Genomic DNA, 27,755 nt, shown 5'->3' with positions numbered 1-27,755 from the left:
TGAAGGAAAAAATGTCCGAAGAATCGATAGTTGATGCGGGAATCTGTATCTGTAGGTGGACATGATACGACCACGGACAACATGACGGGTGCCTGACGATTCAAGGGCGTTCCGACGGTCTGGATCGTGGACAGGGGCTTCGGGATGGCGTTGAGGGCGGCGAGTCGTCCGCATGGTTTGAGATGCTCCTAGAGAGCGGAAGAAGGTGCCGAACAACGCGAGGCTTTTTTTTTCTTCTGCACGTTCGTGATGATGTATGCCCGTCCGCATGGCATGGCGAGGGAGAAGCAAAAGGATGGGGGGGGGGCCTCGTCTCCACGTGGTGATCCACGATGCGCCATGAAGGTGTACTTGCCCGGGGGACTGGTTAGACTATGACCATGGTGCTGTTGGCTTGATGTGTTTGTTAACAGCTTACATCTATCTATGTACACGCAGCGAGACACGCCAGACACACCCAACTCCAGAACTGGCGAGGATGAAGCAGAGGGTGACATTGAAAGTTGCTTTTTTTCCCACGCTGTTTCCTCTTTCCTCCTCCTCTCTTGCTTCTGGCTTATCGTCAACAGCCGAAGTGACATCCATGAACTCACCTCAACTTGAATTAGTGCGACTCCAGAGTCCAGCTCATCTCTATGCCAGACATTAACAGCATTCGAATTCCACATTCCACTTCCTCCCCCTCGTCTCCTTCCTCGTCCTTCCATCTCCTGCTAACCTCCTCGTGATGGGTGCCACACCCATCCCTGATGCCCTCCCCCCCATTCACCATCCACGCCCCTCTAACCTCTACTGCTCACCCGATGCCCCAGCCGTACTGCTTCTGGGCAGCAAGGCGTGCGACCCTCCTCGTCCTCGTCCTCGTCTTCCCCCCATCAGTCCTATCCGATTGGGCCACGAATCCCCTTTCTCCTTGCCCCCCTTTCAAAGACATGAGGGGTGGGTTCGCTTGATGACATTGCATCTGTGATTCGTGTTATCACGGATACCGACGCTTGCTTTGTTTCACTTGCTGGCGGTTGTGAATGGCCCGAATGTGGGTTTGGGCTTGGGGCTGAGGATTTTCCCCTTCAGCCTGCCTGCCGCTTACTGCTTCTTGCATTTTCGCTGGTTGCGCGAGGCTGAGCGGATGATTGGGCTGAAGCGCGAAGTAATCAAGGCGACAGAAATAGCGGCTGAGCTGAGCTGAAGGCAAGTCCTGACGAGCTAAATAAATATCATGCAGGTCAAGACGCAGCTTTGCTTACCTCGTTCCCGTATTCAGCATGTGTTTGATATGCATGTCTCTTCACGCATGCAACTCTAGCCTCCACCATCCCACATATGTACTTCGGTGTCTGTGACCACCATGCTTTGTATTGATCGAAAATTCCATCATCGCCACCGTCTCGAATCTTTCGTCGCCTCAAGTCTCTCCGGCACTTGCCGTGCCAGCCGTGCTTCCTGTCTGGATGAACACGGGTACACGCAGCTGTCGGAATGGTACATTGCCCTTCCCTTCCCGCCTGACACACGGGTGCGACCACGAATGCGAACCGTCCCGTTGTCGTCATCGCCCCGCGTCGAGTTGCCGGTGGAAGGGTGATTCCGATAATTGAGAGACGAACCATTGGGGGCCGAGTCTTGACGGCGGGTAGTTGTGCAACGTGAAGAAACGGCACGGGACAGCCATGGGCAGGATGGGGTGGGGTGTAGATATCATGAATAGCAAATATCGAATGCCAAGGAGGACATGATTGTCCGTTAAAGACATGATCTTAATCGAGCACGAGAATGTGTTGTCCCAGAGAGCGTCCCTCAAATAGTGAGTTGCAGGTGTGGTTGTGGATGTCTCAACCCCAGAACGCCAGACCAGGCTGTGGCGTTGGGTAGCCCTGCAAGCCAACACAACCAACCAACAACTCTCTGAAACCGTACAAAGATGCTAGAAACGCGCAGTAATTCGTCTTTTATCGTCGCTTTCATTTAAAATTTCCATTTTGAAGGAAAGGGAATTGCAAAATTTTCAAAGGCGTCTGAATCGATTTTGCACTTATTATCCCGACCGCTTGCTACCAGACGAAGTTCTGGCCTTGCTCTGATACAGGCAGACACTTTGACAACCGCGATAACAGCCAATGCACTCTGACTCAATAATTGAGCTTAGAGGCAACAACGGCATGGGCTTGATTCATGTATGCGACGATCGAAGATTGAAAATCTGATGATGGGCTGGGGAACAAGACGCTCAGTTCAAGCGACTTATTATGATACATGGGGACCTTCAATCAAGCATTTACATGGGCATCCATACGTGCCATAGCCGAGGGATTCCGTCCTATATTATCCCGCCGAGTACTCGTCAAGGGTTAATGCCGCAGTCAGATAAACCCATATTGCCACACCCTTGGACCGTTCGTTGTCAGAGTGTTTGGTTGTCGCTTTTCTGAAGTACAAAGTCTAAAGGTGATGGGTGTGATTCGCGGGACACCATGTGACAATTAAGAGACGGACGGATAACTCAGCAATTATACCTCTGTCAAAGTCCTCATGACGTAACTCCTGTTAAGCAGTCTTGAAATTACGTAGGCTCTTGAAGCGTTTGCAATCGATGGGCTACGCAATTCTCCAAAGCTCTGAGTTCAGCATGGCTGCCTACCCTATATTATGACAATGGAACACAATATCGGGTCGCTTGCACTATACAATGATTATTCTTCTGTCCTTGAACGCCATCACATTAGTCGGTACTGTTACCAATACGTGAGAAGAAACTCCATAGAGGTAACTGTCTCGCCAAATCACCATTAACTCGGACCAAGGCCTCTCCAGTGCATCTGCCATGCTAGACAAGGACTGGCTACTAGACTGACGTAACGGAGGGTATCATGGCTGCATGGTGTCGCTACCATCACCCCAATGCGGCCAACAATGGTGATTGAATAACCTTCAGTGCGGGGCGCAAATGCGTTATATAAGGAGACTCCAGGTGAGAGTACATTAATGCATGTATTTCACCGTTTATGGGCAAGTCCGTCTTATCTACCTTCGGCGTCTACGGCGTGTAAATGACATCTACTCATGAATCGGCGTGGGTCTACCCCGCACCGCAATCCGCGGAAGTGCGAATATCGTGGGGCCTCATTACGATGGCACGATATAAAAGGGCTCGAGACGGCTTTATCGATTTCTTATCAATGTTCTTGACTATTTCATGTTGAAATCCTAAATGTCAATTCACTCGAGCTTTTATTTTACATGATGCGGTCCGAAACCGCCCCCGCCACCGTTCTCTTTACCAATGGCCGCATTCTATCGAAGGCCGATGTTGGCCTGAACGCCCAGCCTACGTTCGCGGAAAGCATGCTTGTAAAGGATGGCATAATTTCTGATATCGGCTCTGCTGTTAATCTCACAGCGAAATATCAGCACGACAATGGCATCTCAGTCCGAGACCTGGAAGGGAAGACGGTCCTCCCGGGATTTATTGATGGCCACATGCATCTGCTTCTTCTAGGGCAGTCCCTGCGAAAGGTCGTGTTGGACGAATGCAAGTCACTGGAAGAAATTCGAGACACGCTCCGGTCGTATGCCAAAGAAAACCCTCAGTTACCAAGAATCCTCGCCAGGGGTTGGATGCTGGACTTGACGCCAGATGGTGTCAATACAGCGATGCTGGACGACATCGATCCTCGCCCTATTTTCATTGATAGCATGGACTTGCATTCAGTCTGGTGCAACTCACCAGCGTTAGATGCGCTTGGAGTTGCCGACATGCCAGACCCGATGGGGGGGACAATAGGGCGCGATGAGAATGGTAAACCGACTGGCCTTCTCAGTGAGGGCGCTGCAGTGGGCATTGCCTGGCCATACCTTAGCCAAGCGATGACGAAGACTGAGAAGATGGAGACTATTATGTCTGCTTTAAAGATTTACACCGCCTCTGGATATACTGGGCTTATAGAGATGGCAATGGATGAGGTGGTTTGGGATGCTCTTCTTACTCTCCGCGCTGAGCAACCAGAGCTCGCTATGAGAATAACTGCTTACTGGCTCATCTTACCAGACTCTGAAGCTGCCTGCCGGAAGCAGGTAGAGCGAGTTGTCGAACTAAAGGAGAAGTACAACAGGGCCAACTCACCAGACCTGTGTATCACGGGCATCAAGCTTATTTGCGATGGGACCATTGACGCCTGCACGGCACATGTCTCGAAGCCGTACTCCAACGGGCTATCGCCAGATCCTCTCTGGACCAAGGATGGACTGGAGGCGGTTGTCAAGCAAGCCGTGGCTTCAGGACTGCAAATCGCTTTCCATGCTATCGGAGACGGTGCCATCCGAATGGCGGTGGACGCAATTGAGGCACATGCCGCTCCCAACAGCCGACATCGCATCGAACACTTGGAATTCTCAGCCCCAGAGGAGGCCAAGAGACTGGGTGAGCTCGGCATCACGGCGTCGATTCAACCAGTGCACTGCGACCCGGTTCTCCTCCGCGACTGGCCTCGCCTCATCGGTTCACACCGTTGCGAGCGAGCATTTGCGTACCGCGAATTCGCAGACAACGGCGCACTCCTCGCCATCGGGAGCGACAGCCCCACGGCACCTTATAACCCGCTGCACAACCTCTACACAGCAACAACGCGACGCTCAGCAAGGGAACCCGAGTCCACGAACACGGTGAACGAGCACTTTCGTCTAGGAGTTTGCGAGGCCATCTCAGCAGCTACACTTGGTGCGGCGAAGAGCGTATTTGCCGAGGATCGAGTGGGCAGCTTAGACGTGGGCAAAGCGGCGGACTTTGTGGTGGTCGGCATGGAGTGGGACGCCAAAAGCTTGCTCAAAGCGGAGGTTAAAGAGACTTGGTTTGACGGGAAGGGAGTCTGGAGCATATAGAACAGCTAAAGTGAAGTATCAAATGAAAGTCACCTTGAAATCCAAGCATTCTTCTCTCATTGGTGCAGGGTAGGAAATCGCATTGCCCAACGTTCCTCGTCTGATGTTTATGCTATGGCCTGAGGACTTAGACCTAAAGAATAACACTAAGCGGGATAAATACCTAAAGGGTTAACTTATTCTTTAGGTGCCTGGTAGGTAGGTACCGAGGTACGCGCTTTATTGTTTCCGAAGACCTCCTGCCTAAGAATCCCGAAATTGAAGAAGCAAAAGCAACTCCGCACATGTCAGCATTTCGAGCGGCTCGGGACTCCTGCCTTGTGTATCAACTGGAAGGAAGGAGCAACTTCCTTCTGCAATGCCGACATAGGGTCCGGGGTTGCTACTGTTCTCTCCTTTCCTCTTCTCCTCTCCTCTACAACCACCACTCGGCCTGTTTGGTACGCACACTCCGCTCCTTTCTACCATTTCCCATCACCTATCACATCAAATTACTGACTGCGCCAGCACCAGCAACAACAGTAAGAGCCCCCATTTGCACCTTTTGCGGATCTTGCCTAATGTGCGACCATCAGCGCCCGCCGACATGTCAACACCACCAACAACGACGACAGCAACAACAACGGCAACAACAGCAACAGCAACAGCAACAGCAGTAGTGTAAGTCATTCTCTACAGTTTTCTCAGAAATTAAAATAACGAGTAAGCCAATAAAAGAATGCCCGCCCAACGTGTTGTCTTGTGGAAGGTGAGTTCTCTTCTCTTTTTCTTCTCAAGCATTACCAAAACTAGAATTTGAGAATTTGAGAAGCTAATAGCACTCAGGCAATTCCACCCCAGTGGCGTCCGGATGCCGGAGGGTGAGCTGTCTGCCCACCCCCTGCGAGAGACTGGGCCATAATCCCAGACGGCCTGCCGGCCCTCTTCCGCGCCCGGCTGCGCCCGGCATCTGTGCCGGTCCCTCTCCTGGGCCCGACGGGCGGCGGCCCGCCAAATCAGGCTCCGTGCCCTCCGCCACAGTCGCAGGGTTGCGGCGGCCGACGAGGACGAGGAAGACGAGGAAGACGAGGAAGACGACAACGGCCACGGCCCCGGGCCCGGACCCGTCCAACCCGAATATCGGGACATCGTTGACGAGATGCGGCGGGCCGGCGACGCTCTTGCCAACGCTCCGACCCCCCTCTGGCTCGCTCTGCAGGCGGCTTTCCGCTAGATTGGGCTCCGTGTCCTCCGCCGCGTCCGCCGAGGACGACGGCGACGACAACGACGAAGACGACGGCCCCGTCCCCCAATTACCATCTTTTGTAAGTCCTGCTATGTTTTAGGATATAATTAAAGCTGACGGTGTGTGTCCAGGAAATCCCCCCATTACGGCGGGTGGTCTTGTCTGTTTTGAGGGTATTTGGGCTTCTTACAAGCTCGGCTAGGCACAGACTTGGAATGATACCGTATCAGAGTTGCGATCTGCATTGAATAAAGAATCATGTACAAGCTGTGCGAGTCGAAAGGTCAAAGTGAAGCAAGTTGAAGGACCATAATTTTGGCCCAGATTCTACCATGGAGGTCTGGAGTTTCCCACCAATGACCCACCCTGACCTACTCAAGCATGATGCAGTTCGCTCATGGGGTTGAAATCCACAGGAGCCAGCAGATGAGCGCCGGCGGCCAAAGAAATGCCCAGACTTTTAGACTTTTAACTCAGCAATGCAGCATGCTGACGCGCCGGCCCAATCCGGAATGCCCGCAAATGCCAAGCGCCGTGGAGATATGAGGATCAAAGAATGAGGTGAAGGGAAAATCTAAACAATTGCTCTGACGTTATCAGCCCAGCTGGCCTATGGATGCCAATGTTCCCACGGATGGGGTTTATCGACGCCAACTCTTCCTGCTCTCAGGTCAAAGCAGGAAACGTAAAGATAAGGATGCGTCGATGCCAAGCGCCAAGCGCTGAGTGCCAAGCGCCAAGAGCGATATTCGGGGAAGGATTGCTTGTGTTATTATATATCGGTGTTTGTAACACGCAGCAAACCCGCCAGTGACTGATCTGCAACCGAGCCCTTGATCAACATCTTTCATTCGTCCGCCTTCTCATAAGATGGTGTCTTTATCTAAAACTATTTGGTTAGTGAATGTAAGTATTCTCTTCTCTTCTGCCGCTAGCCTATGCAGCGGTTCTCACCAGGGCAATATTTTGCTCTGGCTAGCTTCAGATGTTTCTCTATAGATTCGCGAGTCCGAGAATCGACAGGGCTGACACCTCCGGTGAGCACCCACCACTCGGCGGTCTTGGTGGTTATTTGACCCCGGCGGCGATGCCTTCACTATCTCCGTCTACCGCCGCTAGCTTCTCGTCAAGCGGCAGCCCTTGTGGGGGGTTCCTGCACCCGAGGCTTGGCCCCGGTATCAAGCTTCTTGAGGGCCCAAGCGCATTACTCCGATCTCAACGTCACCCCAATCTCCCCTTTCTCCTAGCGTTAAGGGTAGAAGCAAGATTCTGGGGCTCTAGCTTGGATTTCCTTCTCCGGCCAGATCCCAGTACCCCCGCCGGCGCCCCAGACACCGGCCCGGCGGGGCCATAATGAAGCCATCTGAGAACCCATGGCACTGCATATTGGTAAACTTCTCTTCTTATCGGACAGAAGTCATGTTCCTACTACTGTCGGCGAATCAGAGGTTGGAGATGCTAAAAATCTTCTACTTGCCAAGACGTCCTTCTGCGGCAGGTTTGGATGCTGCTGTCATATCAAGATATTGTATATATATGACCGGTATTCCAGGACTCCGGATGATCATCTGCACCACCGACAGAACCTAGTCTCCTCGATAAATTTGACTGCCAACTTCAAACAGGTCCAGCAATCTTCATCATGGCAGGCTCAGGGACCCCGGCTCTAAGCCAGGGAGTAGGCTATGGCATCGTCTTGGGTGTTGGCATTGCCTTTGCAATCTTCATGGTTAGTTCTTCCACTCCCAAAAAGAATTCTCATTAAACGACGAACTAACATGAATCGTAGATCTCTCTCACGCATATCCTCAAGCGCTTCAATGGCGAGGTTCAAACTTCCGAAATGTTCACCACGGCTGGCCGCTCTGTGAAGTCGGGCCTCGTCGCAGCCGCCGTCGTCTCCTCCTGGACCTGGGCAGCCACTCTCCTCCAGAGTTCTGGCGTTTGTTACCGATACGGCGTTTCTGGCCCATTCTGGTATGCCTCTGGTGCGACTGTGCAAATCTTGCTGTTTGCTACACTCGCTATCATGCTCAAGAAGCGCGCCCCTAATGCCCACACCTTCCTAGAGGTCATCAAGGCTCGCTATGGAAGCGGGGCTCACTTCACATTCATCGTCTTTGGCCTTGTTACCAATGTGCTCGTGTCTCTGATGCTCATTTCTGGTGGCGCTGCCACCATCAATGCGCTGACCGGCATGCACACCATCGCGGCCATCTTCCTACTTCCCGTAGGAGTTGTGGCCTATACCTTTATTGGCGGATTGAAAGCCACATTTATTACGGACTTTATCCATGGAGCCGTGGTCCTCATTATCATCATTATATTTGCGCTGACGGCCTACGCGACCTCAGATGTCCTCGGCAGCCCCGGTGCTGTATATGACCTCCTGGTCGAGGCCAGTAAAGCGCACCCCGTTGAGGGAAATGAAGAAGGTAGCTATCTGACAATGCGCTCCCAAGGCGGCGTGATCTTCTTCATCATCAACATTGTCGGCAACTTTGGTACTGTCTTCCTCGACAACGGCTACTACAACAAGGCCATTGCCGCTCACCCAGTCCATGCTCTTCCGGGATACATTATGGGAGGACTTGCATGGTTCGCCATTCCCTGGCTGACGGCTACCGCTCTTGGTCTTTCTGCCTTGGCCCTCGAGTCGAACCCTCGGTTCCCCACGTATCCTGACCGCATGACTGAGGCCGATATCTCCGCTGGCCTCGTCTTGCCATATGCGTCGGTGGCCCTTCTTGGAAAGGGAGGTGCTATTGCCACCCTACTCGTGGTCTTCCTGGCCGTGACGTCGTCCTTCAACTCAGAGTTGGTTGCGACATCCTCTATCTTTACTTACGACATCTACCGCACCTACTTCCGACCTAACGCCAGCGGTAAGAGCCTCATTTGGATGTCTCATGCCTGCATGGTCGTATACGCCCTCGTTATTTGCTGCATCTCTGTTGGCCTATGGCACAACGGCATTTCTATGGGCTACCTCTACCTCCTTATGGGTGTCCTCATCTCTGCGGCTGTGCTCCCGGCCACTCTGACACTCATTTGGAATGGCCAGAACCGATGGGCTGCAACTATTTCGCCCATTCTAGGCACATCTTGCGCCATCATTGCCTGGCTGGTGACGGCGAGCAAGTCGTGTGGCAAGCTCGATGTGGTCTGTACCGGGTCCAATAACCCCATGTTGGCTGGCAACATCACTGCTTTGCTATCTCCTGTCGTTTTTATTCCTGTCCTTTGTCTCATATTTGGGGTTGACAAGTATGACTGGCAATCAATGATGGATATCCGCCAGGCAGATGACCACGAAATGGTTAAGGAAGCCGGTGTGGATGAGGAAGCTCAGCACCGGGTTGAGGCGCCCCAGCAAGTCGACTTTGAAGAAGAGCAAATAAAGCTTGCTCGGGCATTCAAGATTGCCAGTAGCATTACCATTGTTATGTATGTATTCCCCCATCACTTGCTCCTCTTGTTACTGACTCGATTTAATATAGGACTGTGTCCCTCTTGGTGCTGTGGCCGATGCCCATGTTCGCCTCACGGTACATCTTCTCTAAGTCCTTCTTCACGGGTTGGGTTTCGGTGGGTATGATCTGGATTTTCTGTTCCTTCCTCGCTGTTGGCATCTACCCTCTTTGGGAGAGCCGTGCCACTATCGCGCGTGTTTGTACCTCGATGGTCAAGGGCAAACGGCCAAATGCTATAATGCAAGGTGAGCCAGCTCTGACGGATGGACCTAGTGGAACGGTGACGCCGGAGAAGAAGGGACTTAGGGCCAGTGTGGAATAGGATGATAAACCCTCTTCAGTTCATGTATCAGGGACTAGGTTCCAGCGACTCGGATTTAAAATGTCAGGGCATAGACTCCGCTGGACTCTCCCTAGGCCGTTAGAGAGTCGATGTGGAGTTAATAAATGGAGTGGTTTTGGACAATTCTCTCTCTCGCATCTTCGTTTGGGATGGCATCAATGATGTTATTACGTTTAGGTCAACACAAATAGCACCTCGAGCATCCGAGTACCTTTAAGCTGATTTCCAGCACATGGGAGCAAAAGGAACTGGGATATGAGTTCCATTCCCGTAACAGGAGTCTCACCCCCTCATTACTCCACGATATATCGTGAGCAGGCGCAAAAAGGAAAGACACCAAGCTGAACTGCCCCGTACTGGAATCGAACCAGTGATCTTGTCATTACTAGTGACACGCTATACCACTTAGCCAACGGGGCTTGTCATTGCTTGATGAAAGACGGTGAAGAAATGAGGGCTATACGATCATGACACTTGGCGTCTCCATTTGTGGGGGTTTGGCCGTTTGCCAACCGAGAACTGTGGGCCCTATGGAGAGCTCGCAGTCCACTAAATTGTGAATACCCAGCTAATAATGCCCCGCGTTATTAGCGGTCCAGCACGCACACTGCATTATATGTGGCAATGGTTCTGGTGAACGTCCAGGGTTTAATTAAAAGGAGGCTAATTTGTCGATTCAGCTGCTACTTAGAGTGGTAACACACCTTATTGGAGGGAGTATGGTTTTCCTTTGAAGTCGCTAGCAATAGTCTTGACAATATGATGGGCCTAGTCCGCATTGCCAATAAAACATGATAAAATTTCCCTTCATCAAGGTGAAGCATTGCCACGACCTCTTCCACACCAAGTCGCACTAATATGACATGCCTTATTTTAAGCTACTGCTCTTTGCCAAACGGGAGTCTTGTGTTTTCTAGCTGTTGGCTCACGAGTAGCCTTGGTTAGTAGCCAATGTGTTGATTATGAGCTCTAGGGTGGGATATCAGCGAAGAGGCTGGGAGTTTGCTGCAGATCAAAGGGCAACTGGCGTTGTCTTGAAGAAACACCGCACATCTAGCAATTGTGCCATGTTGACCGCATGAGTCTGAGGCCTCTTGAGAGTAAGCTTGGCGAGAGGAGGAGGAGCAGGTTTTTTACTGTAGTTATTTATTGTATCTTCCAAAACTCCTGGCCCAGAGACCCTTGGACCCTCCCAAACCTGTTCTGTTTCCCATTTCCCGAAATTTACTTTCCTGTTTGTTACTGTTCCATGCTGGAAGCTCCCAAAAGCTAGTTGGAACCCACCAGCTAGCAGATACGCTATATTTATCACCTGGCTGCATAACAGAAGTGAACCTTTCACATAATACAATGATGTCACAACACCTTACAGTCGACCGCTATTCGTACCGTACGGTGATCGCATCATGCGTCACCCCTACACCAGTGTGTTAGATGGGTCAGATGAGAATGTAATATTTGCTTACCTCCAAGTTTCAGTGTGTATGTGATGTTGGCTGATCCATATCTGGCCTCGATAGCTCCGCTCAAACAGTAATATCGATGCCAGCCCATTCGCCTCTTCTTCGCCTTTTGCTTCACTGACTTCGGTATCTTACTCAAGTTGAGTGAGAGCGTCCCCACGTAAAGTGTGGTGGAATTGAGATGAACTGGCGCCTTTTCATCGTCGTCGTTGCTGTAGATGTCGATCTCGGTCTGAGGCGAATGGCCGAGCATCACGGGGACGTCACACTGGTACTCGATGCTCGACGGCTTTCCCTCTAGATATGACTCGCCCTGTTTTGCGTGAGCGATTGGCCGAGTGCATATGTAGGGCACTTACCTTTCGGATAAACCAACACATCTCGGTTACCACCATCTCTTGTTCCTTCTCGGACCAGAACCTGCGCCTCTGTTAGCTCGGACGGATCGGGGGAATCACTGCAACTTACGCCTCCTTAGGACTGTGTCTCATCATGTCATATTTGGCCAACAAGCACGTTCCATACGATTTCCTTGCAATGCGAGACGCGACCTCAACTTGGGTCAAGGCGGGCTGGTACTGACCCAGGCCATAAATGGCGGCACCTTTTACCACAGCGGTCCAGCCATTCTCTGGTTGAAGGACTTCCGTACTGGAGCTGATGGCCTCGCGTACTTGGGACTTGAGGTATCGGCTTTGCCCAAAGCCGCCGACGAGAATCACAGCCGAGACCTTGTCACCAGCCATCGATATTTGCTCCTTGATGAGACAAACCACATCCTTCATGATGGGCTCGAAGATTTTGGTCTTCATGTCTTCCTGTGACATGGTGTATCGGTTGCGTCTCAACCCAAGGCTTGGGTCGACTTTGATGCTGAGAGGCTCGCCTTTGGGATTGAAGGTCTTCTTGAACTATATCACGATAAGCTGACGTTCCGCGGCCAAGGTTGCATATTTGCGTACCGCCTCAAAGTCGTTCAGAGCAGTCACGAGTCTGGTGTCAGTCCAGTACTTGTCCCCGTGGGCTTGTTTTAGGTGCCGTCGAAATCGCATGTTCAGCATGGACGAGCCGCATTTCCCGCCTGTGCCTTCTGTCACCTCTTTCACTTCTAGCTTGCCGACTTGTGACACTTCATAGGATATTAGGTCGACGGTTCCACCGCCCGCGTCGCACACGACGAATTTGCGACCGACTTTTAGAGTGCCAGGACTGAGGTTCTTCAGCGTGTACAGAGCTGCTGCTTCCTGCAGATTGGTTAATAAAATGGCATTCTGGGAGTCGTTTCTCGACATACCGGTTCTGTTATGAGCTGTATCCTTTGGTTCCCGCAGAACCCAGCCATTGCGGCAGCCCTCTCGGTTGCTTGCTTAGCAGCATGCGACCAAATTGCGGGAACCGTCACGACGAAGTCCATGGGGGTCGATCGCACTATGCTTGGCGACAGCCTCTTCTCGAGGACACTGATGAAATGCGTGTGAAGACATGTTAGGTAAATCTTGGTCAAGTCTACGGCCGACTCGCCGTCCCTCGTCGTGGTGTCTGCGTCGTCCAGTTTTCTACACAGGTTTTATGATTAGATTGAGGCGGCCTAACACACTAGACTGGCACACCGACAGTTTGAAGAATCTACTTCTCTTTGCAGATTCCGGGATCTGGAAGCCCCACTGCCACCCTGAAGCGACTTTGCGAAGCTCGGTGGGAACCTTGGGACTGCTCTTGAAAGAGCCGACGCCAGGCCAATTCGACAGGACGTGTTGAATCTCGGGCTGTACGGCCTTAGCACCGGCCTTCTGCGAAAGGCAATGGCATCACTTACCCGGGTGGTGTCTGCCCAGGCGACGCCTGAGTAGGTGGTCCCGAAATCAATGGAAACGACAATTCTCCGCTCAATCATGGCCACGGCTGAAATGGTTGACTGTTGCGGTGTGGCTGTCTCATCACCGAGGTATATCAATGTGGTGGTGTACCGCGAAGTCAAGTATGGCAGCCCGATGCTGACACGAGGTGTCACAGATGTCACGGATTACACAGGCCTCAGACGTCTGAACTGCCGGTTTAGCAATCAGCAAGAGAAGATCTAGCGATAATGCCTCTCTGTCTACTCCTCGGCTGGGACGGCGGAGAGCATTAACCCCCGGATTATTTGTCATCAGTACCCGATGGCCTGGTCTCGGAGGCATCAGGCTGGGCCACGACTCCATAGCCCAAGGCGAGCACCGCCGAGTGCCTGAAGCACTGGACGAGACGGTGACCAGCTCATCGGTCTTCTGACTGTGTGGATTGTCGTCGTATCTGGAGCACCCTGCATTTGGCCCTGCATGCAGACGGGCACTAATATGCGAAGCCACTCGAGAGGCGGCAGTGGAGCAGGGATGGATCATGGATGTGACGAGACCGACATTTCGGCATTCGCATGGCTGGGGAGGGATTGGGAAGGATTGGGTTGCCGTGAACTGGCGCCTAATGCTAACGCACTCGCGTCCAACCGGATCACGAGGCTGGAGGTTTGGGCCTGTATCGGGCGACCACGACTCCTGGGAGATAGGCCAATACAGCCAAGCCTCACACCGCGGCAGGCTCAGGACGGAGTGTGGATTCCCTCGGATGCCATGTTGACGACTCGTTGGACTCGTTGGTCTCGTTGGACTCGTTGGATTCGCTCAACTCGTTGGATTCGCGCCCACCCCCGACATCGCGATTGAGACCGACATCACACGACCCAGACGCACGCAACAGGACGGGTTAGACCATCATCATGGACCCAGCGGCCGAATCCTCACCCCACGGCCATGATGCCATGAAAATCAAGAAGCTCTCCTCCGAAAACGCCCACCTCGAGACCAAGCTCGCCAACGAAATGAACCTGCGCCGCTTCACCGAGACCGTCCTGGACTCGCGCCAGGAGGAGCTCGAGTCGCAGGAATCCCTCCTCAAGACCCAGCTCGCCGACGCGCAGCGCCAGCTCGCCGAAGCCCGCAGCCAGACCAAGGCCAAGTCCAAGCAGTTGCAAGACGCCAGGGACCAGATCTTCCGCCTCCAGCCGCCGCGGAACGACATCACCGAGGCAGAGGCGCGCGAGGCCTACAAGAGCCTGTGCGGCAACGTCCAGCGATGGGCCGAGAATCGCCTCAAGGGCGCCTTGGAGGATTTGGATCTCGGCCGCTTGAAGACGCGCCCGCCGCCTCCGCAGGCTGCGCGGTTCGTGGGTCTCATCCGGGAACCGTCTCGGCGGTGCCTCAGCGTCGACCAATCCGATGAGTATCACGTCGTGGGAGTCATCATGAACTACCTCTGGCTCGTGTTGTTTTCCAAGTCTTTTTATTGCCCGCTGGACGATTCCAACGCCGATGGCACTGTAAGGTGGATTGATGAGCTCGAGAGCACAATGTCCCGGCTACCAAGAGGTACGGCTTTCTTTTCGATTCGTTGGCCAGACATATCTTGGCAGACTAACTGATCTTTCTAGACGTTGCTCACTGCCGCGAATGGAGGAGTGAAACGCTCACTGCATTGACAAACCAACCTGCTTTCAAAACCCGGCGAGCGCGGCACCTGAATCTAGTTACCGATGACTTGGCATCCCTTCTATCAGTCTTTACTCCCAGGCTCTCTCCTACAGAGCTCCATGCCTCTGTCCGCCACAACATCATCGACCCTGCAGCGGACCTTGTCCACCGGCTCCACCTTGCCTCCAACTTCTTCTCGTTAAAATGGCCTGCTCGCACAGCGTCGTCGAGACTGGAGGTTTACGAATGCCTCAACCTCGCGAGCGGGGGTTTGATCCTCGACCTTGCGGGCACCAACAAAGATTCCTCATCGCGCGCCGATGTTTCCTATCTTTTTGATGTCTGCCCCGGCCTCTTTGTCGAACGGGTCGAGGGCGGCAAGAAGCTCGCCCTCAAGGCCGTCTCAAAACCAACCGTCCTCGTCAACAAAGGCGACGGAGCACTCCCCCAGAAACCAACACTGGTCAAGTGGCTGTGCGACAGCGCAGGATCCGGACCAATTTCTGGAAGAGGGCCAGCGAGAACAGCAGGCCCGAAGAGTAAGCCCGGATATCCCGGTTACCAGTCCAAGCTCTGATCTTGTGCCTAGGGTCCCATGGATCCGGACTGTCGACATCCGGAAGAGCCAGATGAATTTACGATCTTGTGGAGTTGTACTGTTTGAATGAAGGGAGTTATACGTCAGCAAAGGCCAGCAACAAGGAACCACCAATAGACACGGGGACACACCAGTATGATTTAGATTTCGGGGTTCGCGCGATTACTACGGCGTTGGGGATGTTGGGGATAGCTATCCAGATAGTCGACATCTTGTTTTTATCTTAATCGGGCCAGAACATAACGGTCATCGACCACAATCACGGGAATGCTTTGCATGCGACGAGTCGGCCGCGGTGGCAACGGAGGCGGGCATCCAACCTCTGACTGAGCCCGCCTCCTCTCGTTAGGAACAGCGAGCCGGTGGCCAGGAGGCATGCGTTGCGGAGACGGGTTGGCCGGCCGAGGGACGGCCTGAGTTCTCCGGGCTGGCGATGGCGTGCCGGTCCTGTGAGCCGGCGCCGGAGTCCTCCCGGTTGGATTCGGTGTCGTGGACCGTTGGGGAGGTGCTTGGGACTTCCGAGATGGAGATGGATCACCAGACCTCTGAGGAGCTCCGCGCTTGACCCCCTGAGTAGGTTGGTTTCCTTTCTCATTCATTGGACTCGCGTCTCTTCTGGAAGGACCTGATCCTCTCGTTTCGCCTGATCCCCCTGTTTTTCCTGTCCCTCCTCCTGTTCCACCACCACCACCACCTCCTCCTCCTCCCCCTCCTGTTCCACCTGCTCCCCCACCTGTTCCTCCTCCTCCTCCTCCTCCCGTATTTGCTGATCTATTTGCTCTGGCTTGAGGTTTCCTCTGGTTTGGCGGAATGAAAGGTCGGATGCAATTGCTGACGTAGTCGTCCCCAACGCCAAGCGCTTTGGCATCGTTGACGCCAAAGTTAATGCGCTTGATATACTCATCCTTGGGCTTGCTGTCCACGACATAGTTGAGGCTGATATAGACCAGCACGTTCTGCTCCCAGTGTTGCGGGTGCTCGGACTCCTTTTGGCCGTCGTTTTGTGCCAGCAGACGGACCTTTGCAGGGCCGCCCTTGTCGACTATCCAAGCTGTGGGTCGGCGATACAGGGGAGAATGGGCTCGGTTGAGGAGAACCGTCATGTATCGCTTGGTGTATGCGTTTTTGGAGACGCCCTCGTTGATGTCCAGCCGGGCCTCGTCTTCCTCGTCAATCTCGTAGACAAGCCCGTCGACCCAGTGGCCTTCGGCCTCGACGACATTGGCATAGCCGCGCTCGTTGATCTGCCAGCGATAGTGCGAGAGTCTCGCACAGCCGATGAACTTGCTTCCGGGACAGCGCCGCTTCATCTGGCGGAGATGAAGATTGCTTCCGTAGGCGAAATAGTATTTGGTAGGCCGGGAGTCGGCGGCCGGGGTTCCGATCGCCTCGGAGGCCATCTTGAACAGCCCTCGGAGGCACGAACCTCCGGACATCCGGTTGTTGGGGGTTGAACTCAAGGACTGAAACACTCAAATGAGCGATAAATGGTGTGTGTGTGTGTGTAAGCTAAAAAGGAAGTAATTGTGAGTGGATTTAGCGTGCGCCATGAAAGAGAAAAAGTCCTCTCCTCATGAGTTTCATTGCGCTGGATGAGGCCGCCTCTGAGTAATCGAGCATTGACTGAATGTTGACGTCGATGAGGCGGAAGTGGATGCGGCCCCCTGCATGCATGGCTTGGGCAGCAAACGAGCCCCTTGACAACGCCTGCACGCCGCCAGACGCGGCCAATTGGTGTCCACCACGTCTGGAACAAGCGGTCGGGCTGCCAAAGAGTCATCTGCCAGCGTAAAAAAAAAAAACCCCGAGGCGTTACACCGACGCCTGAGCGAGCTTCACGCGTTGGGCGGCCATGTACCTGGCGTGGGCCCCGTCTCCACCAGCCCGGGGATCGCCTCCGGGGCCGCAGAATCGAGACCACGGCGGCCCGCATGGATACTATGTAATGGCAAGTATCTCGCCTCAAATGCCTGCGAGGGCCGGCTTGTCTCTGGCTCAGACACGTTGGGACTTACAGGTCATGAGGACAGCTGACTCTCCTTGAACCGCAACGAATCGAAACTCGCAGGGCAAGCAGGGCAAGCAAAGTCAGCATACGACATGATACGTCTCTCCGAGGTGAAGCCCTTTACTTATTACAGTAGAGCTCACATGAGTGCTTCTCAAGACACCCACCATTGCATTTACTCCTTTCCCTCTGCCTCTTCCTCCTCTTCCAGCCTCGTGGACAGAGACCCCCCGCAGACGCCATGGTTAGACACTACAACTTCGGCGTGGAGATCGAGGCGGTTGCGAGACCGTATGGTGGCGGTGAGAGCTTCACCAACGCTGATTGGTATCGCCAGCTTGCCGAGAAGCTAAGGAACCGTGGCATTGACGCGGTGCACGACGACAATTCTCGGTACAGCAAGCACCCCGAGTACTACGGCGGAAAGTGGTTCGTCACTCGGGATGGGTCGCTGAAGCGGCCTCGTCCTTTTGGTATGTCTTGAGTTCTGCAATAGTCTACTTGCATCTGCATCCACCGCTTCGCTTCACTGGGCCCTTGACTGCGCCATTGGAATGCAGCAACAAGGTCATGTACTAACTCATCATTGCAGTCTGCATGGAAGTCGTCTCTCCCCGTCTCGACACCACCCAGCACGTCAGCCGCATCCTCGGCGACTTCTGGGAGGCCATGCGCGTGCATTTCAACCCGCAAAAGGACACCTCATGCGGCGGCCACGTCCACGTCACTCCCGTGAGCCTCAACAACAAGTTCTCGCTGCGCACGCTGAAGAAGATCGCCTTCGCCACCATCGTGTACGAGGAGTTCATCGCCACCGTGCTGCCGCCCGTCCGCCGCGAGAACCAGTACTGCAAGATGAACAGCAAGAGCGAGGAGTCTGGGCTGCACAGCTCGCTCGCCTGGGGGAAGAGCACCGCCGCCTTGGCCCAGGTGGCGGCCGAGATCCTGTCCAAGCCGAACGAGATGGAGCTGTACTTTTACATGCAGGGGAACCGCTACGTGCTGTGGAACTTCCAGAACATCTTCCCGAATCCCAAGACCGGGAGGTGTACGGGCACCGTTGAGTTCCGTGGAGGCAATCAGTTCCTCAACACCAAGGGGACGCTGGCGTGGGTGGCCTTTGTGCTGGGGTTCATCACCCTTGCGACGCAGGAGGTAAGCCGTGATATACATGCCTGACCCCTTAAACAGCCATGCTAACATTCACGCAGGACCTGATTAACAAGCCTCCAGCTTACGTTCCCAAGACCGATCCCAAATACGAGCCACGCCTCGAGAGCTGGTGGAAGCGAGTCCGCAAGGCGGCCAAGAAGTCCAAGATTGGCCGCTACCTGCCGGAGGAATACCAGAAAATGCAAACGAGGTAGTGGACAGGGTTCACTATGGCGTTTTATTATTATTTCCATGATTGCATTTGTTCGGGGTTAGATCATGGAGGGCATTACCGGGCGTTTATTCTCAACACGGGACAGTGGAATACAGGAAAGACACGCAATCTAGATAGCGTGGAGACTACACAACAGCAGGGAGACCTTGGCTCCCAAGTAGAGCATCATTGTTGTCTTGAGACACCAGTCACATTCACTTCGATACATATTATTTACATGCATTCCCATTTCTTCCGACGAGACAGTGCTCAAACATTCTATGACTCCTCTTGGGCCTCGCCCTCTTCAAACAAAACGAGAATGGTTCCGGCTTTGCAAATGTCCTAAACCCCAGTCAGAATAACCACTTCGGGAAATTTTGTGAGTTTGGTACTTACTCCTTCTTTGTGTGCTAGCTTCTTGATTACGCCGTCCTGCGGCGATCGGATGACCGTCTCCATTTTCATCGACTCAATACTAGGCCTCATTAGCACATATACCCTTGCATCTGGGTATTGAAACTTACACAACAAGAGGTGCTCCCTTTTGCACGGTTTGTCCCTCCACCACCTCGTTCCTGAGGATCTTGCACGGCATCGGCGCCGCGACGGAGGCGGATATCTCCTTCAATCCTAGCGCCTTCTCGTACCACGTGGGTGGTAGAAGAGCGAGATCCGTCTTGATACCATGCTGAAAGATGGTGATTTTTGTGTCATTGTCTGTGGGCTGTGGTACAACAGAGGACTCGATCCGCTCCAGTGGGAAGTAGGACTCCAGCTTCATGACTTCGCCAGCAGCCTCTGGCTGACAAGCGATGTTATTGAAGACTTCTGGGATCTCATCGCCCTTGCGAGACACCACAACGGTGTACAGATTGTGTCCTGTCTGCGTGACGCTGGCCTCTACAATCTCACCATCTTTCTCGCTATAGCCATCCAGCACCTTGAAGGCGAGCTTTCGCTCACCGATGGCATTGGCCTCGCCGAAGCCCAATGTCTGACCGTGAGGCGGCGAGTTTTGGATCTCAAAGCTGACCATCCCGAGCGCGGCCTGGGCAAAAACCTCGTTTCGGATATGCCTGGGCTTGAATAACTCATCTCTCCACTTGTCAATGAAGCCGGTTTCTACATCACCAGCGATGAAGGCATCGCTCTGGCAGAGGCGCTTGAGGAACTCCACGTTGGTGCTGACACCCACAATCTCGTATTTTCGTAAAACGCTCTCCATCTTGGCAATGGCCCGTTCTCGGGTCTCGCCTCGCACGATGAGCTTGGCGATCATGCCGTCGTATGCCTCAGAGATGGTGGCCCCTGACCGGAAGCCCCAGTCTAGACGGACATCCTCGCTAATAAGGTCAGGAGGCAGGTATGCGTGAACAAGCTTGCCCGAGTCTGGGAGAAAGCCCTTTTCGGGGTTCTCGGCGTAGATTCGCGCCTCGACAGCGGCTCCCCTCTGGTTCATCTGTATTTCGACCTCCTCTTGTGTCAGAGGCAACTTCTCACCAGCAGCGACTCGGAACTGCCACTCGACAAGATCCAGGCCGGTGACCATCTCCGTGACGGGATGCTCAACTTGCAGTCGAGTGTTCATCTCCATAAAGTAAAACTTGTTGGTATCCTTGTCGAGAATGAACTCTACAGTGCCGGCGCCGACGTAGCCAACAGCTGAAGCAGCTTTCCTGGCCTTGTCCCAGAGGTCTTGCCGAGTAGCTTCATCCAGATCAGGAGCTGGTGACTCCTCCAAGATCTTCTGGTGTCTTCGTTGGATACTGCAGTCTCGCTCGCCCAAGGCGACAGTATTTCCCCACTTATCGGCAAAGACCTGTACCTCGACGTGTCTGGGACGGATGATGTACTTCTCCACGAGCATGACTTCTCCGCCTTCGCCAAAGGAAGCCTTCGCCTCAGCTCTGGCACTCTTGAGCTGCATCAGAAACTCGTCCTCAGTTAAGACGATACGCATACCCTTGCCGCCGCCACCTCTCACACTCTTGAGGAGAACGGGGAAGGTGACGTTCTTTGCATGCGCCAGCAACTCTTGCTCCCCTTGCTCGGTGCCGTGATACCCCGGAACACAGGGAACATTGGCAGCCGTCATGATCTCCTTGCTCCTCGCCTTGTGGCCCATGTCGGCCATGGCTGTGGCGGGCGGGCCAACAAAGACAATACCCTCCTCCTCGCAGCGCTCGGCAAACTTGAAGTTCTCGGACAGGAAGCCGTAGCCGGGGTGTAGCGCCTGGATGCCATTCTGCTTAGCCAGGGCTATGATCTTCTCGCCATCGAGGTAGGCGTTTGCGGGGCCGAGGGCCAGCGATTGGAAGCCGGACGAGGCATGCCAGCTGCCGGCGTCAACATCTGTGTAGACGGTTGTGGCGCGGATGCCGAGACGCTCGGCTGTGCGATTGATCCGGATCGCAATCTCACCGCGATTGGCGATGAGGACAGAGCTTATGGGGGTCTGCTTAGGAGCAGCAGAGGAGGGAGAGGCAGCGTGGGTAGCGGCAGTGGTAGAGAGAAGCCGAGGGAGCGGCTTCAAGGGAAGTCGACGGTTTGCGCGGAGGGAACGCATGGCAGGCGGATGGAGAGAGGGCGGCCAATGCATAGAGTATAGCTTTAGAGCAGCCTCAAGAGCTCGGGTGAGAGAGAGCAGCGAGCGAGCGGGTGAGGCATCAAATAGAAGAAGAAAAGACTTTCTCTCTCGTCGCAATCGTTATGCCGCGTGCTTCCTATGCCGTCCCGTCGGTTGATCCAAGCCGTCCAAGGGCGAGCGTGACCGCGGGGAACCGAGTGTAGCCGGGTCCGGGCGACTCTTCCCCAGATCTTAGAGGAAGAGCCCCGCTACGTCACTGCCCATGACAGTGGATCAGCCCGCTGAGGTCCGCCAGAACTCCAGCGCTATCATCCGCTGTGGTCCCCACTGTTCGGCGCGCTCCAGCTCTCGGTTCAGGTGACTAAGCCGCTGGGGGCGACCTCAACGGAGCCCCGCCACTGCTGCAAGCTCAGCAACTTATGTCATCATCATCCCACGAGTCCCGCGCACGACACCTATCGCGAGAACTTATCTCAGCAAACAGCTCTCACATCGCACTTGCACGACACGACATCTCGCCATGGAGCAACAAATACCACTAAACTCCGAGGCCTCCGAGGGTGACACCCACAAGCAGACAACCACCACCCTGCCCCCGGACGTCGTTCAATGCCTCGAAAATGCCCGTTTCGTACGTCGCCGACCCCTCCCCCGCACTCTCCCACCGACCGCCCGAAACAGCAGATCGAAGCAAGACAAGAAGACTTGGCGATATGGAATTTGGAAAGAAGAAAAATGATTCGCTAACTCGATTGCTTGGTTCATCACTATAGCTTCATCTTGCGACTTGCACCGATAACGTGCCCCATGTCTCACTCATGAACTACACCTACCTCCCCTCGTCGCCGTACTCCTCGGCCCCCGTCATCGTCATGACTACCAACCCGGCCTCTCGCAAGATGACAAACCTTGTCACTAACCCCAACGTCTCCCTCCTCGTCCACGACTGTGAGCCTCCTCTCCTTCTGCGAACCCAAGGTTCAGCCATCACACGCATAGCGCAGGTAGCTAATCTTCAACGGAACCACAGGGGTCTCCCACCGCCCACCGACCCAAGGCCGCCGACCCTCTGGCGGCTCTCCCGGACCCGAGCACCGCTCCAGCTTGGCCTCGATGCTCATCAACCTCAACACGTCGGCACTGTCTAGCATCAGCGCGACCATTGGCGGCGCCGCACGTCTCGTCCCCAGTGGCTCCGAGGAGGAGAAGTACTACCGCGACCAGCACCTCGAGAACAACACCTTTGACGATTCCAACGCCCAGCCGTTTACCCGCGACACTGGCCCTGTTGAGGATGGCGGTCGCGAGTGCTTCATCGCTGGCGAGGAGGTCAGAGTTGTGCTTGTAGATATCAAGGACGTGAGAATCAGCGACTGGAAAGGCACTGTGAGAGATTGGGCTCTAGTGCCGGAGAGTGAGAACCTTGTTAATGGATCTCGGTAGTGCCGGGACGGATCCAAAGCACCTTATTTCAGCTCAGTGAATAATAAATAGTATGATTATTTAATCCAAGTAGGGACTAGAGGCAGAACATGTCATGGATTTCCATCCTGAAGGAGTAGCAGAGCCGTTATTTGCTCGATATCTTCCTAACTGTCTAAAATACAAACAAGGGCAGCCAGTCTAACGCTCAAACTCCCGCTTTGTCCGTAGAGTTCCAAAGACCCAAAGCCCTCTAATAATCCCCGTGTATTCAAAAGTGAGTCCGACAGAGCTGTGCTGAACAGCTCGAGGTGGCTCCGGCCCCACTATTTGACCCCACCGATATCCGAAGAACCTCTAACCAACCAACGCCTAAAGAGACAGCCTCAAAGGGACCGTCGAAATAGCAAAAGCCTCGGGGGTTGATCTTCCGACATGCGCGGAGACACATTGGTTCGCGCATGATATTTTGGAGCTCCCCAAAGCCCGATTTTATTACCTGGCCCACTCGACGACCTCGAGGGCCATCATCACAAGGACAAGAGTAGAGGGAAGAATCCTGCAACATGGGTTAGCGAATTCGGCATACATGACACCGAGAAAGGGGTTTCGTGACTTACCAAATGACATAACTCTGGAATAGAATTCTGCCCATGGTCTTCTCGAAAATGCTGTTGATCTGGCAGATCTGCGCCAGCTGAAGAGCGCTGGGCGCGCCAGTGAGCAAGAAACAGACAATGACAAAGATAGGATCGTCAAGGATGCTGATTGGCAGGTACTTTGCAATCAAAGCAAGAATTGGAGCCATGACGACGGTTGGTAGCACCATCCGGCAGAGCAGCGAAGCAACAAGAAGTTTGTTACCGACACGTTCTTCCTCGGGATCATAGGCTTCGTCATGGCCCGTGGTGTTGCGTGCTAGGTTGGCACCCAAAACTACCAGAATCAGTGGCACAGCGACGTTACCGCTGGAACGGATGGCACTGGTCACACTGTTCTGAACAAACGACCCCTCCTCGAAGAAGAGCCTTTGCAGGGTAGGGATGGACGCAACCAAGATGGCGCACAGCATAGCCCACAGCGGGGGGTTCATGAACTCCCAGATGAAGCTGTTGAACTTGGCTCCAACTGTCTTCATGAAACCGAAGAAAGCGAGGACGGGACCTGGCAGGTTTTCATACCGACGGCTGAGCGCTTCCGAAACAGTACACTTCCATAGCCCGAACTTAGCCTTGACCAGGGAAAAGAACCCCTTGGACTCATCGTCATCGTCCACGGATCGAATCCGAGGGAAAGTAAGCAAGTCGTCGTCGCGTTCGCTATCATTGACGGGAGTGACACTTCCAGCAGTCGCACGCTTCTTCAACTGGGTTTTCTTAAGGTCATCGTTAGAACCGGCCAGGGAGACTCTTGAGGCGCTCGCAATAGGAGTGCGACCAGCGGGGTCATAGCTTTGCGAGTCCATGCTGCAGGTGTCGTCGTCGTCGAGACCGCTGATGAGAGGCTGCGTCTCCTCCTCATTGCCATCGGCATTGCGGCGCTGACCCTCTTCAGCAATCTCCTGCTGGTACTCAGGGTAGCTCTCCTTGGGGGCCAGCAACACGTGGTATCCCCAGCTCCAGCGAACGAGTTGACCAAGCTGCTGAAAGATGAGCAGGTACAGAATACCTCGAGCACCGACTTCATCGTCGTTGTCTCCCGGAATTCTGTCCCAATGCAGACCCTTGATGGTCTGAGACAGCGAGAGGACCAGAGACATGGGAAGCGAGTTGGAGTTGCCGAAAACACCCATGGCAGTCACAAAGTTGGCGGCTCGTCTGTTGAAGCCGAAAAGTTTGCCAACGACGACCGAGACAGCCCAGGATACGAGAGTTTGGATGACGAAAATGGCGGGGATGATGGCCAGGTCGGAAAGCTTCTCAGCATTGAGCTGAGAGGCTAGTTTCGTGAAGACTGGAAACAAGACAGTTAGAGGTGTCTGAACAAGTGGTTAGGGAGAAGAACTTACTCAGGCATGGCGTAAAGAGCATCACATTCAAGTTCGCCAAAAACTTCTGCTTATCGGCATCGAAGTGGCCGAGCCTTGAGATGATGTAGCCCGGAAGACTGACGCAGACGACCTCCAGAACGGCCTCGAAGACGAGGAGACATAGATGCGGCAGCGACGGGTGAGTTTCGGGAGTGTTGAGAGCCTGGAAAGGCAATTCGTATGAATTCTGAGCGACTTGCGTCATCTGCATCAGTCGGTACGACGCCGGCGCTGGAAAGGAGCTCGTCGAATCCATCAAGATACTATGATGTGATGTGATGTTGTTGTAGAAGAGGTTCGGGGGAAACGCTTTATCGGAGGGCGAAGGTGGCTGATAAGGCACCGACGGGCGGAAAACGGGAACGCGCAGCGTGCAGCGTGCAGGCGCTGGTGGCAAAGGTGGATCGGGTGCGATAAGCTTATCTGCTGGCAGAACAAGCAGCGCTTGGCGGGAGATGACTGTCCGAGAAAGGGGAGCAGCACCTCTATCGCGCGACAATGGATGGTGAGTGGGAGGAAGAGCGCGACGAAGTGCGAAAATGGGCAGATGAAGATTAAAAATGGCAGAGCCACCCAACAGCCATCAGTGTGGGTTCTCGATGGGGCGAGGGCGGCGGTGCCGGAGTGGCATCTTGGAGGTACTTGTAGGCAGGGCTGCTAGGCGAGAGGTCACTACGTGGGTAGCACCAGTAGCACCAAGTAGTCTAAGGGATCGTGGAAATAAAACGCACGCTCCTCCTAATCAAGAAACGAGGCGCAATGCGATGCCTGCTTGCGACAGCGTTTGTTACTGGATGGTTACCCCCAATGTCACGGAGCTACAGCGTGTCGTCCACCGCGAGACAGCCTGGTGGTTCCACCGGCCATTGTAAGGCCATGCGGGATAGCCTGCTACCGAAGCTGCCAGAGGATCCCAAGTGGAGGTGCCGGTGGGTGGTTTCCACGGGCGCCTGTGAAACCGGTCTTGGCACCGCTAGCAGACTTTGACCATGTAGTCAGGAGGTCGTCCAGATGAGGATTCGCCGCGCCGCCCTGGGGAAAAGGTACTTGGCTGGTACCAATTGCCATCTCACTTGCTGCGCGATGACACGTCGACGCGCGCCAAGCCATTTAATCAATCGGGTGCTCTCCCTGAAGCTCGCCGTCGTCGTCCAGGTACGTTGCGATGAGGCAGAGGTTGGCTGGTTGGCTGGCAGCAGAGGCAGTTATGCGAGATGGTTAAACTCTCCCGTCATCAAAGGGTGTGCGCGTCCCTCCTACGTGGACTGACATGTTCGGAAATGCGCCTAGCAATGTGTGCCTAGAAATGGTCTAGATTCGTCAGTGTCCCTGCCTTGCGCGACCAGCGACTCGCCGTGCTGCGCCGAGCAAATAAAGGTGACAACGACACCGATACGTACTAGGCAACGCGATCGAATTCTCAACAGGGATTGCGCCAACCACTTGGGATGGGGGCGCCACCGGGTCAGACCGATCCTGGATGGAAACGGGGGTGGCGCCCGCCAGGATTGTCGTCATGGACGGCTCGAGGCACGTTGTCCGGCTCTCAACGCTAAGAGGTCGGCGCGTGCCTCGCCTCCAACGCAACCAACCATCCAACAGGTGCGGGCAATTGCATCACGATGAGGATAGCGTACGATGCTCCGAATCTTGATGGAGAGGTCCACGGTGTGAATGGGGAGTATTCGAGGGCGAGAGAACTGTCACGAGACCTTTTTCTGTATGTAGTCGGCACTGTGAGTCGCTTCATGGTGAAAAAGGCTCTTGATATTTGTTATCTCTAAACCATGAATCAGTTGTCACGACCGTCGATAGCCTCGACTAGTTTCGACCAAGTTCGTTAGTCCGGGTGGCGATAATGGGGGTTTTCAATCACGGCGCAAATTAGGCGTGCCACCTCAAAGTCTCAGACCACTTCATCGCACAAACTGGGCAGCAGCCAGAAACTACATTTTGATGATAAGCATCCATGTCGAGCTGTAAGTTAGTCGTTCTCGGTTTCGTTTCTTCTGGGTTGTGGCGCCAGCTGAAGCTGGTGGTCGAGAACGGCGCAGCGACACTTACCCAGCCACGTCGGTAGAGTGTGCCAGGCATATCTCTTGATAAGGCGCGCTTAACATCCGGTTTTTGACGACATATCTTGCTGTTTTACGCAATGGCTTTACGAGTAATGAGCAACGAGGGACATGCAGTCACTGTACCTGCCATGTTCTCGACATGCGAAAATCTTTGCCCTGTGCTACATCTGAAACTGCATAGCGTTTACTTACCAGACGCATCAGCACCCAAGCGGGTGATATTCTCCACCTCCAAGTGTGACGGGAAGCGATGATCCCCCGCAGTCGGTTGGATGTTTAGGACAATGCGCCGAGCGGCGATTTGCCATGTCACACTCTCACACAAATCGTGAAACAGAGGATGCTGGAGGCCGCTGCAGGTTTCAACTTTCAACGCCGGACGTGCACTCCTTGTGTAACGGCGAAACCTGTTACGCTCGGTAAGCAAAACTTGTTTGAGCAGATTAGACACTTCTCAGTATTAAAATAGTTCATAGGCGTTGACTTTGGTATGTCCGATAGAAAGGACCGATGATGTTTTCAGGGTAGAATCAGGATCAAATGGGAATCTGTGCGATGACACAAACTCCTCCATCGTCAGCATCATCCTTGACCGGGGGACGATGACATTCAGGTTTCAACATCTTGAAAGCAGTCTCTGAGAACGCTCAAGCCACGCATGCGCCACCTATTAGTCTAAGGATCAGATATCCGGGGAAGAGCTCCGATACAAATCCTGTTGGTTCGTTTGGTGTCGCATTGGGCTATGCCGTCCGTGTCTTGTTTTTTTTTTAACCCGC

The 27,755-nt window shown here is 53.9% G+C and overlaps 11 protein-coding genes and 1 non-coding gene across 12 annotated transcripts; 6 read left to right on the top strand and 6 right to left on the bottom strand.

Annotated features, from left to right (window-relative positions):
• Window positions 1-758: 758 nt before the first annotated feature.
• Window positions 759-1,610, bottom strand: BGZ61DRAFT_520600 (uncharacterized protein; the record flags this gene model as incomplete). Its single annotated transcript, XM_046252457.1, has 2 exons — window positions 759-1,206; window positions 1,248-1,610. 2 exons carry the CDS (start codon window positions 1,608-1,610, stop codon window positions 1,087-1,089), a joined length of 483 nt encoding a protein of 160 aa, XP_046100345.1. The 3' UTR covers window positions 759-1,086.
• A 1,523-nt stretch (window positions 1,611-3,133) lies between these two features.
• Window positions 3,134-4,920, top strand: BGZ61DRAFT_457484 (amidohydrolase 3). The gene has a single exon (XM_046246655.1). The coding sequence runs from the start codon at window positions 3,238-3,240 to the stop codon at window positions 4,873-4,875; it is 1,638 nt and encodes a 545-aa protein (XP_046100344.1). The 5' UTR covers window positions 3,134-3,237; the 3' UTR covers window positions 4,876-4,920.
• A 541-nt stretch (window positions 4,921-5,461) lies between these two features.
• Window positions 5,462-6,200, top strand: BGZ61DRAFT_481656 (uncharacterized protein; the record flags this gene model as incomplete). The annotated part of the gene is made up of 3 exons (XM_046249316.1): window positions 5,462-5,535; window positions 5,593-5,623; window positions 5,694-6,200. 3 exons carry the CDS (start codon window positions 5,462-5,464, stop codon window positions 6,198-6,200), a joined length of 612 nt encoding a protein of 203 aa, XP_046100343.1.
• A 1,542-nt stretch (window positions 6,201-7,742) lies between these two features.
• Window positions 7,743-9,895, top strand: BGZ61DRAFT_496747 (Sodium:solute symporter family-domain-containing protein; the record flags this gene model as incomplete). Its single annotated transcript, XM_046251056.1, has 3 exons — window positions 7,743-7,829; window positions 7,890-9,547; window positions 9,601-9,895. 3 exons carry the CDS (start codon window positions 7,743-7,745, stop codon window positions 9,893-9,895), a joined length of 2,040 nt encoding a protein of 679 aa, XP_046100342.1.
• Window positions 9,896-10,263: 368 nt separating this feature from the next.
• BGZ61DRAFT_t165 lies at window positions 10,264-10,335 on the bottom strand. The gene has a single exon. It is a non-coding gene; the product is annotated as a tRNA-Thr (tRNA).
• A 960-nt stretch (window positions 10,336-11,295) lies between these two features.
• On the bottom strand, window positions 11,296-13,273 carry BGZ61DRAFT_496746 (uncharacterized protein; the record flags this gene model as incomplete). Its single annotated transcript, XM_046251055.1, has 8 exons — window positions 11,296-11,333; window positions 11,383-11,692; window positions 11,739-11,799; window positions 11,848-12,290; window positions 12,342-12,623; window positions 12,674-12,935; window positions 12,994-13,145; window positions 13,196-13,273. 8 exons carry the CDS (start codon window positions 13,271-13,273, stop codon window positions 11,296-11,298), a joined length of 1,626 nt encoding a protein of 541 aa, XP_046100341.1.
• Window positions 13,274-14,176: 903 nt separating this feature from the next.
• BGZ61DRAFT_360657 (uncharacterized protein) lies at window positions 14,177-15,462 on the top strand (the record flags this gene model as incomplete). Its single annotated transcript, XM_046241197.1, has 2 exons — window positions 14,177-14,783; window positions 14,846-15,462. 2 exons carry the CDS (start codon window positions 14,177-14,179, stop codon window positions 15,460-15,462), a joined length of 1,224 nt encoding a protein of 407 aa, XP_046100340.1.
• Window positions 15,463-16,274: 812 nt separating this feature from the next.
• On the bottom strand, window positions 16,275-16,883 carry BGZ61DRAFT_360677 (Butirosin biosynthesis, BtrG-like protein; the record flags this gene model as incomplete). Its single annotated transcript, XM_046241199.1, has 1 exon — window positions 16,275-16,883. A coding segment is annotated over one exon (609 nt), but the record flags the coding sequence as incomplete, so codon positions are not given.
• Window positions 16,884-17,402: 519 nt separating this feature from the next.
• On the top strand, window positions 17,403-19,100 carry BGZ61DRAFT_457478 (putative amidoligase). The gene is made up of 3 exons (XM_046246654.1): window positions 17,403-17,964; window positions 18,084-18,646; window positions 18,703-19,100. Exons 1-3 carry the CDS (start codon window positions 17,733-17,735, stop codon window positions 18,856-18,858), a joined length of 951 nt encoding a protein of 316 aa, XP_046100338.1. The 5' UTR covers window positions 17,403-17,732; the 3' UTR covers window positions 18,859-19,100.
• A 36-nt stretch (window positions 19,101-19,136) lies between these two features.
• On the bottom strand, window positions 19,137-21,426 carry BGZ61DRAFT_360400 (carbamoyl-phosphate synthase L chain, ATP binding domain-containing protein; the record flags this gene model as incomplete). Its single annotated transcript, XM_046241171.1, has 3 exons — window positions 19,137-19,202; window positions 19,257-19,335; window positions 19,385-21,426. The coding sequence occupies 3 exons, from the start codon at window positions 21,424-21,426 to the stop codon at window positions 19,137-19,139; spliced, it is 2,187 nt and encodes a 728-aa protein (XP_046100337.1).
• Window positions 21,427-21,967: 541 nt separating this feature from the next.
• On the top strand, window positions 21,968-22,890 carry BGZ61DRAFT_360209 (uncharacterized protein; the record flags this gene model as incomplete). The annotated part of the gene is made up of 3 exons (XM_046241151.1): window positions 21,968-22,078; window positions 22,221-22,395; window positions 22,478-22,890. The coding sequence occupies 3 exons, from the start codon at window positions 21,968-21,970 to the stop codon at window positions 22,888-22,890; spliced, it is 699 nt and encodes a 232-aa protein (XP_046100336.1).
• Window positions 22,891-23,364: 474 nt separating this feature from the next.
• Window positions 23,365-25,154, bottom strand: BGZ61DRAFT_360585 (auxin efflux carrier; the record flags this gene model as incomplete). The annotated part of the gene is made up of 3 exons (XM_046241186.1): window positions 23,365-23,428; window positions 23,490-24,822; window positions 24,878-25,154. The coding sequence occupies 3 exons, from the start codon at window positions 25,152-25,154 to the stop codon at window positions 23,365-23,367; spliced, it is 1,674 nt and encodes a 557-aa protein (XP_046100335.1).
• Window positions 25,155-27,755: the final 2,601 nt, after the last annotated feature.

This window comes from Ilyonectria robusta (genome assembly GCF_021365365.1).
Source record: "Ilyonectria robusta strain PMI_751 chromosome Unknown BGZ61scaffold_19, whole genome shotgun sequence".
NCBI classification, from domain to species: domain Eukaryota; kingdom Fungi; phylum Ascomycota; class Sordariomycetes; order Hypocreales; family Nectriaceae; genus Ilyonectria; species Ilyonectria robusta.
This window is presented reverse-complemented; position numbering and strand designations above follow the sequence as displayed.

Excerpts from the sequence above, each read along its gene's own strand:
- BGZ61DRAFT_457484 (XM_046246655.1), top strand. The coding sequence starts at position 3,238 with ATGATGCGGTCCGAAACCGCCCCCGCCACCGTTCTCTTTACCAATGGC.
- BGZ61DRAFT_457478 (XM_046246654.1), top strand. The coding sequence starts at position 17,733 with ATGGTTAGACACTACAACTTCGGCGTGGAGATCGAGGCGGTTGCGAGA. Across the intron at positions 17,965-18,083 it reads GAAGCGGCCTCGTCCTTTTG|TCTGCATGGAAGTCGTCTCT; the intron begins GTATGTCTTGAG and ends TCATCATTGCAG. Across the intron at positions 18,647-18,702 it reads TCACCCTTGCGACGCAGGAG|GACCTGATTAACAAGCCTCC; the intron begins GTAAGCCGTGAT and ends ACATTCACGCAG.